The sequence below is a fragment of the Capra hircus genome, chromosome 28 (assembly GCF_001704415.2).
Source record: "Capra hircus breed San Clemente chromosome 28, ASM170441v1, whole genome shotgun sequence".
NCBI lineage: Eukaryota > Metazoa > Chordata > Mammalia > Artiodactyla > Bovidae > Capra > Capra hircus.
Window position 1 is genome coordinate 31,992,769 of NC_030835.1, and position 14,805 is coordinate 32,007,573.

The 14,805-nt window shown below is 45.2% G+C and overlaps 2 protein-coding genes and 1 long non-coding RNA gene across 7 annotated transcripts in view; 1 reads left to right on the plus strand and 2 right to left on the minus strand.

The window, feature by feature from the left end:
* CSGALNACT2 (chondroitin sulfate N-acetylgalactosaminyltransferase 2) overlaps positions 1–1,065 on the minus strand; it is a 57,867-nt gene extending 56,802 nt beyond the window's left edge. For all 4 annotated transcript variants that reach the window (XM_018042390.1, XM_018042391.1, XM_018042392.1 and 1 more), the window contains exon 1: positions 907–1,065. The gene's annotated coding sequence lies outside the window, so the exon portion shown is untranslated. The remainder of the gene's footprint in view (positions 1–906) is intronic.
* Positions 1,148–14,804, plus strand: LOC108634148. 2 transcript variants are annotated; one of them, XR_001917419.1, is made up of 4 exons: positions 1,148–1,254; positions 3,824–3,931; positions 7,196–7,290; positions 13,765–14,804. It is a non-coding gene; the product is annotated as an uncharacterized LOC108634148 (long non-coding RNA). The 2 variants fall into 2 exon arrangements; XR_001917418.1 differs by having other exon boundaries at positions 13,769–14,804.
* RET (ret proto-oncogene) overlaps positions 10,554–14,805 on the minus strand; it is a 53,902-nt gene continuing 49,650 nt past the window's right edge. Inside the window, exon 20 of the mRNA XM_018042484.1 lies at positions 10,554–13,464. Within this exon, the coding sequence (XP_017897973.1) occupies positions 13,307–13,464 (158 nt within the window). The 3' untranslated portion in view covers positions 10,554–13,306. The remainder of the gene's footprint in view (positions 13,465–14,805) is intronic.

The window sequence follows — 14,805 nt, forward strand, 5'->3', positions numbered from 1 at the left end:
TCCAAACTGATGGACTAAAACTGTGTTTATGTAAAAATTCTCTGAGCCACAAATACTGGATATCCAAAGTCCTTTACACATTCTTTAAATCATAAGACAATTTAAAACAAACAGTATCAGAATAATACAAAACCAACGTTAACATTCTCAGTCATAAGATACTTGAGAGTGCTACTTCCACATTTGAAGTACTATTTTAATACAACATTAATTCCAGCAAAAATGAAGGTCCAGCTCCTGAGAACCATCAGTGATAGTTAAATATCCAGACATCACATATAAATCTGAAAAGCAGGCTGAAGGATAAAAGCTTAAGATTTACAATCAAATTTTCATTCTGCCAATAACATCATCATCAACAAAAGCCTCAGTATGCCGTTTACCAATTATTCCTCTGCAAGTTGCTCTGGAATAGTATAATTTTCAAGATGAAGTCTGAAAATGCAAGAGGTTTCCCGTCCCTTGGTCTCCTCGGCCCCACTAATTGCTCCACAAATGTGCGTCTTTCAAAGGCGCCTAGCGTCTGGGAGAAAGCGAGGCTGCCGCCAGAGAATACTAATTTAACGCAATAAAGAGGTAACAGCTGACTACAAAGTTTACCCACTGAGGGGAGCAGAGACAGTGGTGTATTGGTTTTTTTTAAAAGTGATAAAAATAAAACACGCAAACCAACGGTCTCTGGCAGCACTGTTCATAAAAAGACAAACCGCTCCGAAAAACCGCAGCTTTTCCTGACACGGAGCCGACTCCGGAGGGCTTGTCCGTGCGGCGACCCCACGCGGACAGGACCCCCCGGAGAGCTCGTCCGTGAGGTGACGCGACCAGGAGCGAGACCCACAGTCCGGGACCCGCGCCCCCGCGCTCTGGAAGCTGCAGGCCGGTGAGCCAGGAGGGCTGGGTACTCACCGCGTTCACCCATCTGCTCACGGCGGCCGTTGCCCTGCCGCCAGCTCCCCAGCCGCAGGCACTACTGGGCGGCGCCCGGCTCTCTGAGGCCGCCGCCGCCTCACCTCCCACCCTCGGGGCGCGCCGCCGCGCCGCCAACCTCCACTTCCGGCGCGCGTGAGGAAATGGGGCCGCCGCAGCGGAGCGATCTCGCCACGCCCACGCCCGCCCCGGCCCCGCCCCCGCCCCCGCCCCATCCGCGCCGAGCTTGGCGAAGAAAGCGCAATGGCATCCAGTACTGATTATAATCCATGATCTGTTACACATATGCCGGTGTGCGTGACCGCGTGTGTGAAGCTCGAAAAAACGGTTTGTGGAGGCTGGGAGAGTGCGGGAGGCAGGAAACTGCTTTTGCCCGAGCAAGCGTCTACAAGGACGGGAGTACCACCAGCTTGGGCCGGACGGCTGGCTTTGCAAAAGGGAGGGACTCAGCAGAGGATGGCAGTGCTGATTCTGCCCAGGAACCCTGACTTGGGAGACCGAGGGGGCGATAAGTGCCTGCGTGGGAAGTGAGCTGAGGACTGACAGGTCGTCAGAGGTGTCTGAGCAACCTCAGGAGTGCTGGGCTGCGTGTTTAGCCCCAGCGAGGAAGCCCTGGCTGCCAGTCACTCCATTTCTTTGGCCCTTAATTTCCTTGTATGTGAAAGGAGGGGATTGGGGTAGATTTTATGGAAAATGACTTCGAGATCTGACATTGCTTGACTTCAGTGGGTGCGGGGGGAGAAAAGCCCTCCCTGAGATTCCCTTCGCTCAATTGCTGTTCCAGAGACATCCCCAAGGCACTTTGTCAGGCCCCAAGCTGAGCAGTAGAGGAGATACCGGGCCTTTGTCTGGGCAGCACATGACTGTGCTAAGAGGGCTTAGGTCTTTTATCTGGTCTCTGCTTTCCCCATTTGGTTACCTTGGCAGCCTTCGTGGACTTAGCCTCTTCAAGCCCCAGTTTTCTCAACTATGTTATGGGGACAATAACACAGCATGTACTTCCTAAGATTGTTGTGAGGATTAAAGGAAATTTTGTATTTGAAGTGTTTGGCACTGTGCCTAGCAGGTACGTGGTAGGCAGAGCTCATGGCTATCATGAAGTGCATTAGTTAGAACAGAAGTCTGGGGTGAATGGGGGGGGTGCCTCCTGTAGGAGTGGTGGTGTTCTGTGTGTTAGTCGCTCAGTCGTGTCCAACTTTTTGCGGCCCCATTGATTGGGGCCCACCAGGTTCCTCTGTCCATGGGGTTTTCCAGGTAAGAATACTGGAATGGGTTGCCATTCCCTTCTCCAGGGGATCTTCCCAACCCAGGGATCGAACCCAGGTCTCCCATATTGCAGGCAGACTCTTTGCCACTAGGGAAGGTCACAGTAGGTGGTGGTCTGAGGGGTTTCCTAATGACCGCTGTCTTTACTGGATGATGGTTGTTGGGATGTCTTTAAGCCGGATGTTCTCCTTGGATATGTCCTGTGAGAAATCCCATGGGTAAGAGAGTCTGGAAGTCTACTTCTAAGCCAGGCTTGTAGAATATCCAGTCTCTACCCAACCTCAAGGTTTCATTCTGCTCTCATATCATTTCTGAACAAATGAAAACATTTACAGTTCTGACACCCTTTCCCCCTCAGCCTGACTCAACAGTAAAGAATTCATCTAGTTATAGACTCCATGGGTCTCTAAGCTTCTGAAAATAAGGGTCATGTCTTTTGTCTCCCAGGACTTTGCACATCTCTCTGCTAAGTCACTTCAGTTGTGTCTGACTCTGTGCGACCCCATGGACTGCAGCCCACCAGGCTCCGCCGTCCATGGGATTTTCCAGGCAAGAGTACTGGAGTGGGGTGCCATTGCCTTCTCCGACTTTGCACAGTGGTCAATAAATATATATTGAATTGGTTAAAATAACACGTAATGATCCCTCTCTTTTCCAGAATCTCTACCATTTGACCAGCTTCTAGAGAAGATGACATGCCTGATTACATTTTCTGCCTGCCACTACTACACTTTGGTCTGGTTGCCTGGTTATGCTCTAGGGATAGTTTCTTGATACCTCTATGGAATAGGTTATGGTCTTCAGTTTACAACAGGGAAAACGCAAACTCAAGAGAAAGAAACTGTAGAGGCTCTCTCAGTGCAGGATCTGGCATGAAATCATAGCAGTGTGTCATCTCTTTAAAACTGTTCTTTGAATCCTCCATTAGAATTGTTTTAAAAATACAACTTAGGTTCTGCCATCAATGAATTTTAATTGTAAGCTTATTAACTGCCAAATCATACACTGCTAAGTCGCTTCAGTCCTGTTTGACTCTGTGCGACCCCATAGATGGCAGCCCACCAGGCTGGGACGCTCCAGGCAAGAATCCTGGAGTGGGTTGCCATTTCCTTCTCCAATGCATGAAAGTGAAAAGTGAAAGTGAAGTCACTCAGTTGTGTCCAACTCTTAGCGACCCCATGGACTGCAGCCCACCAGGCTCCTCCATCCATGGGATTTTCCAGGCAAGAGTACTGGAGTGGAGTGCCATTGCCTTCTCTGAAATCATACATTAAATGTATGTAATTTGAATTTAGAGAGAAGATAATGCATAATTCAAATTCTATGGTGGATAATGGGTGATATATTGGGGCTTATAAAATAAGTAGTTCCCTTGGGAAAAATACTAAAGCGCAACTGTGGTATGATTAGTATCAGAAGGATGTAGTTTAAAGAACCCTAAAATCTCCTACCAATCTCTGAGGATTTTCTTTTAAACTATAAAGCTTTCCTCAGCCTGCTTCTGCACGTATGTGTGCGTGCTCAGTCATGTCCAATTCTGCAATTCTACAGACTATAACCTGCCAGTTCCTCTAACTATGGGATTACCTCAGCAAGAATACGACAGTTTGTTGCTGTTTTCTCCTCCAAGGGATCTTCCTGACCCAGGGGTTGAACCTGCATCTCCAGCATTGGCAGGTGGATGCTTTACCACTGAGCCATCTGGGAAACCCAGCCTGCCTTTGAGTCTCTGCCGAAAGTAAGTGATGGGTCTGACCCCCTTTCTATGGCAAGCTCTGAATAAATAGCCTTTGCCTGTTTCATTGGGGCAGTCTTCATTTGGATCATTTTCCTGGTGGCCCCACCAAGATATGGTCTGCATCATAGCCTGCTTGTTGCCTCAGACTGCAGCCTTCAAGCAGATGTGGTACATGTGGCCTCCTTGTACCTTGCAGTTCTTCATTTGGGGTCTTACCTCTGCTCTCTTTATGTTAGATTCCTGGGCGCTTTAGTTGCAGTTTGGTATTCAGGTTTTGTTGTTGATTCCCATTTGACTGGCATCTTTGATAGAAGCAGGTCATTCTTTTGCATCCTTTTTGCTGTCTTTTGTGTTTCTATTTTGTGTTGTACTGTCTAAAAGTGTTGTCTGTCAGATGGAGAGTTATGGTGCAGAACACAGGCAGAGCCTCCTCGACCTGTGAGTCTAGCGTTCACCCACTAGGACAAACTTTATTACAGCTGTCAGTAAAACTTAATGGGGTTCTTCCATCTCAATTGTGTCCTGAGAGACAAGGTGCACAAGCATGACATTCCTATCTGATGTTGTCGGCTCTCATCGTGTTCCCTAAGGAAACCTTCTGCTTCTTATATTGTTTCTTTGCAACACCAACCAGCTCTTGGGTCTATCTTTCTAAATGGCGTAACTTCACCAAGGATGTTCTGGGCCTTCAGTGGCCACTCTGAGGAACACTGACTTTGAACAAGTTTGTTCATTTGAGAAATGCATTTGAAATTATGCACCAAAAAATAATGGGGAACAGAATCAACCTGCTTATGAGTAGAGGAGTCCTCTGGAATCTCACAAATAGTCCCCAGTACTCTGGTGTATATTTAGTATTGCATTATTTTTGGTGCATGCCCCAGATAAATACTGAAACTGAACCTGACACTCCACGGGCTCATAGTTCCACTGTTATGGGAAAATAATCAGAAGAGAACCTATTAAAGTTCATATAGATCCTACCAAACTATTGCTTAAACTTCTCCAATAACCCTTGAAACTGTAAGCATAGTAAGGGATCCAACTGATACCCTGCCATTATAATATGCCCACATTACAAGGACAGGTTTAAGACCACAGAACCATCAATAAAATTGTTACTCCTCACTTCTTAATTAAAATACCATCCTGTTACTCCTCACTTAACTCAAATACCATACTTTCTGTAGTGAATCTTTGCTTAGCTTTTTCAGTATGCTTCTAGATCAAGACTCAATCAATTGCTTTCTTTGTGGTTGCATGGTAAAATATACGTAATTCACAATTTTATCCATTTTAGAGTGCACAGTTCAGTGGCATTAAGTACATTCACGTCCTGATGCAACCATCACCAACATGTCTAGAATTTTTCATCACCCCAAAACTGAAACACTAACTTGCCATTTTCCCTCCCCCCACCACTGGCAACCATTTGACTTTCTGTATCTAAGAATTTGACTGCTGTAAGTACTTCATGTAAGTGGAGAAATCTAGTGTTTGTCTCTTTGTGGTCTGTCTTATTTCACTTAGCATAACATTTTCAAGCTTCATCCATGTTGCAGCACATGTCAGAATTTCATGCCTTTTTAAGGCTGAATAACAATAGTCAATACCTTTTCTGCCTTCATCTGGGAGGGAATATGTTATAGCAGTGAAACTTTAGGGCATCAATCCTCGGGTTCATGTTTCACAACTAAGAAGTAATCTGGAATTCCACATAACTGGAAGGCTATTCCAATAGAGGACCTCAAACTGAGGATTCTGAGACCCCCAAAGTGGCTGATCTTCAGCAGCAGGGAGCTGACTCAAGACCTTTAGAACAAGCAGACAACCTAGGGTAGTGTGCAAGATATAGAAGAGTTCTCCCCAAGATGTTAGACCAAAACCCTGTCTAATTCTTGTATGTGTGTGTGTATTGGCTTGCTTATTCTTATTCTCATTTTCTGTAGATCTCTGCTTGTCATTTACCAATAATTACCCTTTTCCTCTCCTGTCTTTTCTCTTTATTACAATGGTTATGTCCGAACATACTCATTCTAATGCCATTGATAGATTATCCCAAGAAGTAGCCACTGCCCTAGATCTTAAACTGACTGCTGAGTCTACCCTCCATCTCGAGACCCCATGATGAAAACCACAAGGAAGCTATCATCTCATCAAAGGAGACAATAAGAATTATAGTTGATGGCAGCCCCATTTGCAGCAACATGGAAAACAACCTTAAACAAGTTCACCCGTGACTCTCCTTGTGTCCTGCTTTATCAGAAAAAAAGAAAAAAAAACACAATTACAATCTAGGTAATTGTCAGACCTTAGGTTTGAATTCAGAGTGATAAGTCAAATATTTGCCACCTGTAAAAGACCAACAGCGATCCAAACATGTAGTGCAACTCATGTGAAGCCCTGGTTCCAGCCTTCTGTTATGAGTGACTTCTTTCCTAGATCGCCATTGTCCCTACCAGAAATTACATCTTTTGTAATCAGGATGCCTGGTCCTGTTTGCTTTGGGCTTCCCTGGTGGCCCAGCAGTAAAGAATCCACCTGCAATGCAGGAGACGCCAGAGATGCAGGTTAGATCCCTGGATCAGGAAGATCCCCTGGAGGAGAGTATGGCAACCCACTCCAGTTTTCTTGCCTGGAGAATCCCACAGACAGGGGAGCCTGGTAGGCTACAGTCCATAGAGTTGCAGAGTCAGACATGACTGAAGTGACATAGCAACATCTCATGCAAGTTAGGAGTAATATTCCAAGACTTGTCTGTACACAGACTCTAAGTCTCTAAATGACCAAGGCTGAAAATTCTGAGTTTCAAAACAAAGCCAGCCTTGATTATGCAGCACTCAACCTGGGGGAATTTCTGTCTCATTGTTTATGTGAACAATTAGAGCAGTGTTCCATCAGTAGAAATCATGAATATAGGTTTTTAAGAAACTTATCACTCTGGCAAAAGACATTAGCAGTCCCGCCTCTTCCCCAGATGGAACACCGATCAGTCCCGTCTTGTTGACACAAGTAGTGATGGACAGTTGCATTGCTCTAGACTTCTTGTTGCTTAGACATGATCTGTGCTATTCCTAATACCCTACTTGTGTCATTGAAACAGGGAAGCTGGGACAGACAATACAATGCCTTCAGGCAAAACTACTTCACTCTCTAATAAATTTGATCCTCATGGTCTATATGGGATTTGTGCTTGGCTTGGGTTGGGATTCTTCGTTCAATAAACCTTACAGGGTTTATTAACTGTTCTTGTTTTCATCCTAGTGTCATGATGCTGTTCTTTGCGTCTATCTGGGACCCAAATGCTTCTGAACAGCCACTTTCTTGTCAGGTGATCAACATGATGATACAACAGGAAGGTAAGGGAAAATCAAGTCCAAACAACCATGGCATATTACCTCACATTTGTTAGAATGACTCTTATGAAAAAAAAAAAATCAATCAACAGGGACTTCCCTGGTGGTCCAGTGGTTAAGACTCCATGCTTCCAGAATGCAGGGGATATGGGATTCCACATACTCCCTTCAGCATGGCCAAATAAATACACATTGAAAGTAAATAAATAAATATAATCCATCCTTTAAAAAACAATTATCTCACAATATAGTTAACCATGGAGATGATGAACAATCAGCCTCTAAGTGGTACAGGCCTGGATTTATAAACTTCCTTGTATTCATCAACTTTCAAGCAAAAAAATGACCAAACGAGAGGAACTGAGAGACTGAATATACAAACAGACAATGGCCAGCCCACGTACAACCAAAGAACTCCAACCCATAACTTCTGCAGTAACCAGCCTAAAATGGTCAGGATTTGGTCAATAACCGCCAGATTCCCTATTTTGCCCCCGTTTCCAACTTGAAACTGCCCAAAGAAAGCCAAATATATTCTCCAAGTGAATCACCTAAGATGCTCTAGAATGTTACTTTGGTGCCTTTAGCCTCCTCATGCCAATAGCCTCCAATCACAGTATACCTGAAGCCTCCCCCACTGTTTTTTTTTTCCTGTAAAGCTTTCTTCCTCCTCTGCTTGCCTTTGAGTCTTTGCCAAAAGCAAGAAGATGGTGGCCTCTTCCTTTGCAATAACAAGTGCAGAATAAATAAACCCTGCTCATTTTCTTTTGGGTGGTCTTATTTGTTTCTACAAAGCTATACAGATGATTTAACTCTCTTAAAAAAGTACAATTTCCTGGGAATTCCATGCTGGCCCAGTCGTTATGACTCCATGCTTCTATTGCGGGGGGCATAGGTTCAATCCCTGGTTGGGGAATTAAGATACTGCAAGCCACAACAGTGCAGACAAAAAACAATTCTATTTTTTGCCACAACACTTCTAATTTCTTTCAATGACTATCCTTTGAGAAACCGCAATCTTTCCCTCTTCTGTGTCATTCCTGACATTAAAAATTGTTTCCTATGGGCACTTCCCTGATGGTCCAATGGCTAAGACGCCATGCTAAATAAACACATACATACATATATTTGTTTCCTGTAATCTTATCTTTCTTTTAATGTGTTCATGAAGTCCTCCAACCCCTTTACCCTGGAGTTCTGAAAAATCCAAGAACTTTGGTTTCTCATGTCCTATGGCCAGAGAGTCTCAAGGAAAATTTTCAAGCTTTTTAAAACTCCCAGAAAAAAAAGGTACAAAACATGGAGCAAGTCACGTGCTCTTGTTGAGAGGAGCTCCTCAGGGCAGAGGCTGTGACAAAGCATATATGGGCTCCCTGAAGTCCTTCAAAGTCCCTTGCCTCCAGTAACAAGAGGCAGCCTTATGTTCTTTTCTTCCGGGCTACGTGTGTGCTGTTGCTCAGTTGCGTCCAACTCTCTGCGCCCCCATAGACTGCAGCCTGCCAGGCTCCTCTGTCCATGGGATTTCCCAGGCAAGAATACTGGAGGGGGCTGCAATTTCCTACTCCAAGAGATCTTCCCAGTCCAGGGATTGAAGCCCAGTCTCTCGTACCTTCTGCACTGGCAGGCGGATTCTTCACCACTGTGCTATCTAGGACTAGACCCTTCCCAACCCACAGGAATGACTTTCCTCTAAGGGAAAATGAAAAGTGCAGAAAAGGACTGGACCACAGGTGAAAACCAAGTGCAGCCTGAAAGAGTACCATTGATAAAACTGACATAAATAAAAATCAGGATGTAAAAAATGAACTTTGCATTTTTATTAAAAAAACTCATGGTCTGCATGATAGTCTCTGAAGTATCAAAAATTCTTTTTCTTGAAAAATGATTTTTTTCCCTCTTAGTTTTAGAATGTACTTACCTCACCTGCCGACACCAATTTTGAACTTGAACTGTGCAGTGTCATCTGAAAGGATGCAAGATCAAGGTCTCTCCTGGGGTGGTACAGAAGTCCTGGGTCACACTGATTGGGGTGGTCTGTGGTCGCGGCTCCCTCCACGTGCCTGGCCCAGTTCCTGTGACACTGATGTCGCTGAAGCTGACCCAGCGAGATGGCCTCCCTGTCACAGCTCCCCTGAGAGATCTCCATTCGCCAGGTCCTGTGACTTAGCACATTCCAGAAACATCTGCAAAAATATCTTATCACTTGACACAGCAATTGAAACCTGAGGTGCACAGATTAACCGGGATTTCTTTCAAGCATTCACGTACGTGCCTCTTTAATTTCGGGAGTGAAGCTTATCCTCCCAGCTGTTAGTTAACACAGCCACCCATCCAGCCTCTTCTGCAGGCACAGCACCATACTCCACACTGAAAAACTCTCTACATACAGGTTCTGGTGTCTCCTGATCTCAGCCAAGAATTATTCATGTGAATCCCAGCTCCCTAAAGATGTGGGAAACTCTACAAAGTTCTTTTAATTATTTAAAAAAAAAAAAAAAAAACTTTGGCTGTGCTGGGTGGCATGTGGGGATCTTAGTTCCCTGCCCAGGGATCGAATTCATAACCCCTGCCATGGAAGCATGGAGTCTTAACCACTGGACTGCCAGGGAAGTTCCTATAAAGTTCTAGTGAGCCTGCCACGGTTGTTGCTGTGGAGAAGGGATGGAGTGGGGCAGGGAACCTGAGTGTACGGTGCTTTCTGGATGTATAGGCCCACCCAGAAGGTAAGCACCATGTGCAAATTCACGCAGAAGGGAGGGTGTGCCCCCACTGTGGCACACACCCTTCAGCCCCACTCTTACTGCATCTTTCCAGGGACACAGAGGTAAGGATTTCTTCTGTACTTTCTAGAATCACCCTAAATACCACCATCCAAATATCCCACATATAAACATGCTCAAAGGAGAAGAGGGAAATATCCACTCTTCTGCCTGGAAAAATGCTGTTTCTAGTGGGGGAAACTCTGCTTTCCCTTTTATGTTAAGTGTTTGTCCAAGACGTTCTCAGAGATTATATTCAAATACCTGCTCAGTTGTTCAGTTGTGTCTGACTCTTTTGTGACCCCATGGCCTGTAGCCCACCAGGCTCCTCTGTCCATGGAATTTTCCAGGCAAGAATACTGGAACAGGTTAACCATTCCCTCCTCCAGTATTCAACTCCATTTCTAGCCAAATAAGCTGACGTTGTGAGTAATCCTGTGTGGAGCTTGGTGAAGAATGTGCCTTTTCAGAAAAATAAACCACACATACACACAGACAATACTTATGGAAGCTTTCTCCTCTTGAAAAAGGAGTTTTTCGTATTTTAGTATTAGCTTTTTTCAACACGGGTTTCTAAACATTCAGAGGCAAATAACTGAGTCTAGAAATTATATTCATTTCCCATCCCTGAGGTCTAGACTGAAGGAGGCGCTGAGGGCCAGGAGCTCGAGCACTGTGGGCCTGGGGCAGCCCCTGGGTGACTCTCGCACCTGACTGTGTGTACACGTGTGCACCCAAGGCCCTCTGTGTCCAGTGCACAATGTAACCGCAGATCAGGCCTATGTTGCTAATAACTTGTGTTTCCCTACTGACCCACCAACTGCTCCTTGCCAGGTTTCTGAGGAGCTCATAGCATTCCTGCATAACCCAACAGGAAGTCATAAACAGAAGCATTTAGTATTTTAGATTTCATAGTGGTTCAGGGCAAAGTTTTTCCTCCAGCAGCCCTTCAGTCATGACAATGCATTTTACAGTCTCTCTCACAACTGTCCAACTCCAGCTTCAAGAAGCAAACAGCAAATTGCTAGAGAAGAGCAAATACCTGAACTTGACATTGGCTGCTGCTGTTTTAGGGGAGGAATCCTCTGAGTGGCAGAACAAGCTTAGTTTTCACAGTTACTATAAATGTGGCTGTTCGTGTACATATCATACAAGGCAAGTCAACAACATCACCAAGAGCCCCATAGTCCTTCGATCAGTCTTACTTCCCCAGTGGTCACCACAATAGATCCCCTTGTGACATCTTACTCCTTATATGGAAACATTAAAATCAGAAACCTAATGTTTCCAACCAGAAAGTTAACAAGAGAAAAGAAGTTTACACATCGTACAATACATGATTTTATTTACATAACTGAAATTATTTTCTTAGTCACCTTGACTACAAAAGCAAATTGACACGGGATGATTTAATAACCTTTCATAAATAGATTTAACAAATTTTAAAACAGATTGTTACTTAATACTCAGTAATCCTTAAATACTTAGTAACTTCTGTGTATATGCATATGAAAATTGTCTGAATAGACTAACAAGTGTGAATACCTGGATAACTCAGGAACAGACAATTAGGTTATGAGTCAAGGGTTAACTCCCCACCACTGGGTCAGCCAGTTAGACTTGGAGTTCTCCCTCTGCTGAGAACAAACCTGCTACAGCCTCTTCACACTGAGTAGGCATTTTTAATAACTTGAGAAAGTTTCTCCCTATTTCTGCATTTAACAAGACTATCATTAAGCACGTCTGAAACCCACAAGTTTACTACCATGACTAGGTATCTGTAAAAGAACTTATCACAGTGTGTCTGAACAATGGCCCAAACTAAAGCCATGTCGCATCTGCAGTTAAGTGTTTTTCCAGTGCTCTCCCTGGGGGTGTGCGCACACACACACACACACACACACACACACACACATACGGCTCCTCCACATAACTCATCCAAGCCTTCTTGGCCACAAAAATGCCATAATTTTACCACTTTACCACTTTGGTGAAATGGCTGTAAAATCCAGCATTTTCATGAGACATTGTTAAGTTCTTTCACAGTGCTTTAAGTTTAAAGACCAGGCAGTGTTTTGGTAACTGACCCTCTCCTGCAAAGTGACAGCACTGGGACAGAAAGAAGAGCCCCCGGGACTTCCTGAAAGCCACCCCCGCAGGATGGGAGGAGTGCTGAGTGTCTGTGACCACAAACAAGCAGTGAAGAATGACAAGAAGCTTGTGAGTCATGGTCAGAACCTAAAAACAAAAACGTCTTGCCATAGCAGCATTACGTTACAAACACAGGAAGAGTGGACACGTACCTTTTCACACAAGCTCTATAAGAGCCAAAACCCTGTCGTTTCCCCATCAGAATTGTCATCAGAGGTGTCAGAGTCCTTGGTCACTTGTCGACCCTACTTCTAACCGAACTAGCTGAGACTGAGCCCAAGTCCCAACCACGAACGTGTGAGATGAGCCTCTGCCGCTTTGGGGCACTGGATGGGTGGGTACTGAAGGCTGTGGTTGGGGAGGCTGGGGAGTTCGCGGCAGCCAAGTCTCTGTGGTCAGAATCCTTGGAGATGAGTCCACTCCACTCCAAGGCCCCCTCCTCCATACACTTTCCATCACAGGGGTGTGATCTCTCAGCCAGGTGGACAAATGTGTCCTAAAAGCCCCCTCCCCTCACACCACCTACCTACATACTAAATGTGGCATTACGCCTCTCCGTTGTGCTAAACCTAAGGATCATTTTAATCATAATAAGAATCAAATGTCTTCCTAAGAAAAGGTTACATGATTTAAAAAAAAAAACAACAGGATATTGAAGGTTGCGGCGAGGCCTGTCCAGAAAGTCCCCTCTTCCCCTCCAGCCCTGGTCGGGCTCTGATATCCCTATGCGGCCTGGCCGGGCTCTTATTCTGAACAAGGACAGGTCGTCTGGGCCAGGTTTTTTTTCCCCTGCTGCCTTTTTTTGGTGTGTGTGCTTCATGTTTAAATCATGTGGCCTTGTTTGGAGGCAACCAGAAAAAAATCAAACAGTTCAGGTAGTGAGTGAGGGGCCCATACGTGTGAGCGCAGAGTGCGTGGTGCCCACAGATGCACCGGCTGGGCGCTGCCGAGGGCTGAAGGAGGAGGAACACCTACACCGTCCAGCGCGCTACATCTGCTGGGTGGCAAGACCGCCAGCCAGTGGGAAATGTGCAAGTAGGGGCCGGCAGACCTTCTGTTCTCAGCATGTTTCTTCCCCTCGCGAGTCCATTACTTTTCACAAAGAAATGTTAACTATCAAATGCGTCCATTAATTGTGTCGCTGAGGGTGAAACCATCCAGTTAGCATATACACTATCATTTGCATATCTCGGACACCCAATGTTGGTGCCAGCGGCTCTCGTGAGTGGTACAGGACTCTCTTCAGGCCAGTTCGGGTCTGACATGCCTAAAAATGAAAACAGATCATTTGTTCTGCGCTGAAGAACCCAAACTTCATGTGCAGACAGTAAGGCCTTGGCAAAACTCCCTTTGAGGTTCAAACCAAACTTCTGGTTTCTGGGCCAACTGCCTGCAGGGTTTCATGCTCCAGGTTTCCAAAACATGGGTAATGTTTGGGGGACGGGGGGAACATCACATGTTCTCTTGGTAACTGTAGCTTACCAGAAACTACCAATTTTGATTTTTATAAGCTTCAGACTCTCAAATCTGATCAATCTCTGGTGACCTGTTTAACTCTTTCTGTAAGACAGCATAAAGCATCAGAACCTTGCGGTACTGCCTGGCTTACTGCAGCAGGAAGCTTCTATAAAAAGTGCTCTAACGTAAAGGAGCCTACTTGTCTTCCATCCCAGCCTACTACAGAGGAGAGGATCTTCCAAATCAAGGGTGCACGCAGCCCAGTCCCACAGCGTCGACGGGACAAATGGCAAGGAACACTAGCCAGCAAGGAATCAGTGACCCAGGAGGCATGCAAAAGGAACAACCTCGGCTGAAAAAAGCTTGAGACTCCAAGATTTCAAAACACTCCATGATGAAGTTAGGAAACAGGAAAAAAATTTCAAGTATTGAAGACAGAAGAAGGAGTTTTGGCAAGAACCGTATTTACTGTCCATTGCAAGACCACAGCACCACAGACTACGTTCTTTCAAAAAGCATTTTGCTCCAGCTTTTAGCACTGACTTCATAAGTGACAACTGTCATGACAGTGTGTGATACAAAGGATGTGAAAACAGTAGTCTGTGTGTGTCCCTTCCCCCCCTCCCCCCCCCCGCCAATGGTGGTCCCCAGCACCGGGTGGCCTCCAAGCCCCCCACCCCCACTCACCCAGACAAAGCCTGGGGGGATGCTGGCTGTGTTCTCAGTGCAGGCAGGGTAGTGCTGGTTCCGCCTTTCTAGATTAAATGCTTCCCCAGGTCAGGAACATGTACCCCAGTAGTTAAATTAGAAGTACCATGACTAAATCCCCACCCCGGAAATGACTGAGTCATCATTTCTCAATAGCCCCTGAGAGTTTTGCCCCACCCTCTCCTCTATCATCTTAAGCTGCTGGGCAATGTGGTCATCACACATATTTTCACATCCTTTAAAAAAAACATAGTTGTTAAAAAAAAAAAATGCCTGAATGTCAACGGATGCAAAGTCAGACATTTACAAACAAAAAGGTTCAGAGCAGACTTTGGTTTCATTCAAACCAGAAATACTCTTAAAAAGCATTACAGAGAGTAAGGACAGTGCAGAGAGCAGGAACAACGTGGCTAGAATCTAGTAAATGCATGTGAAATTCTAC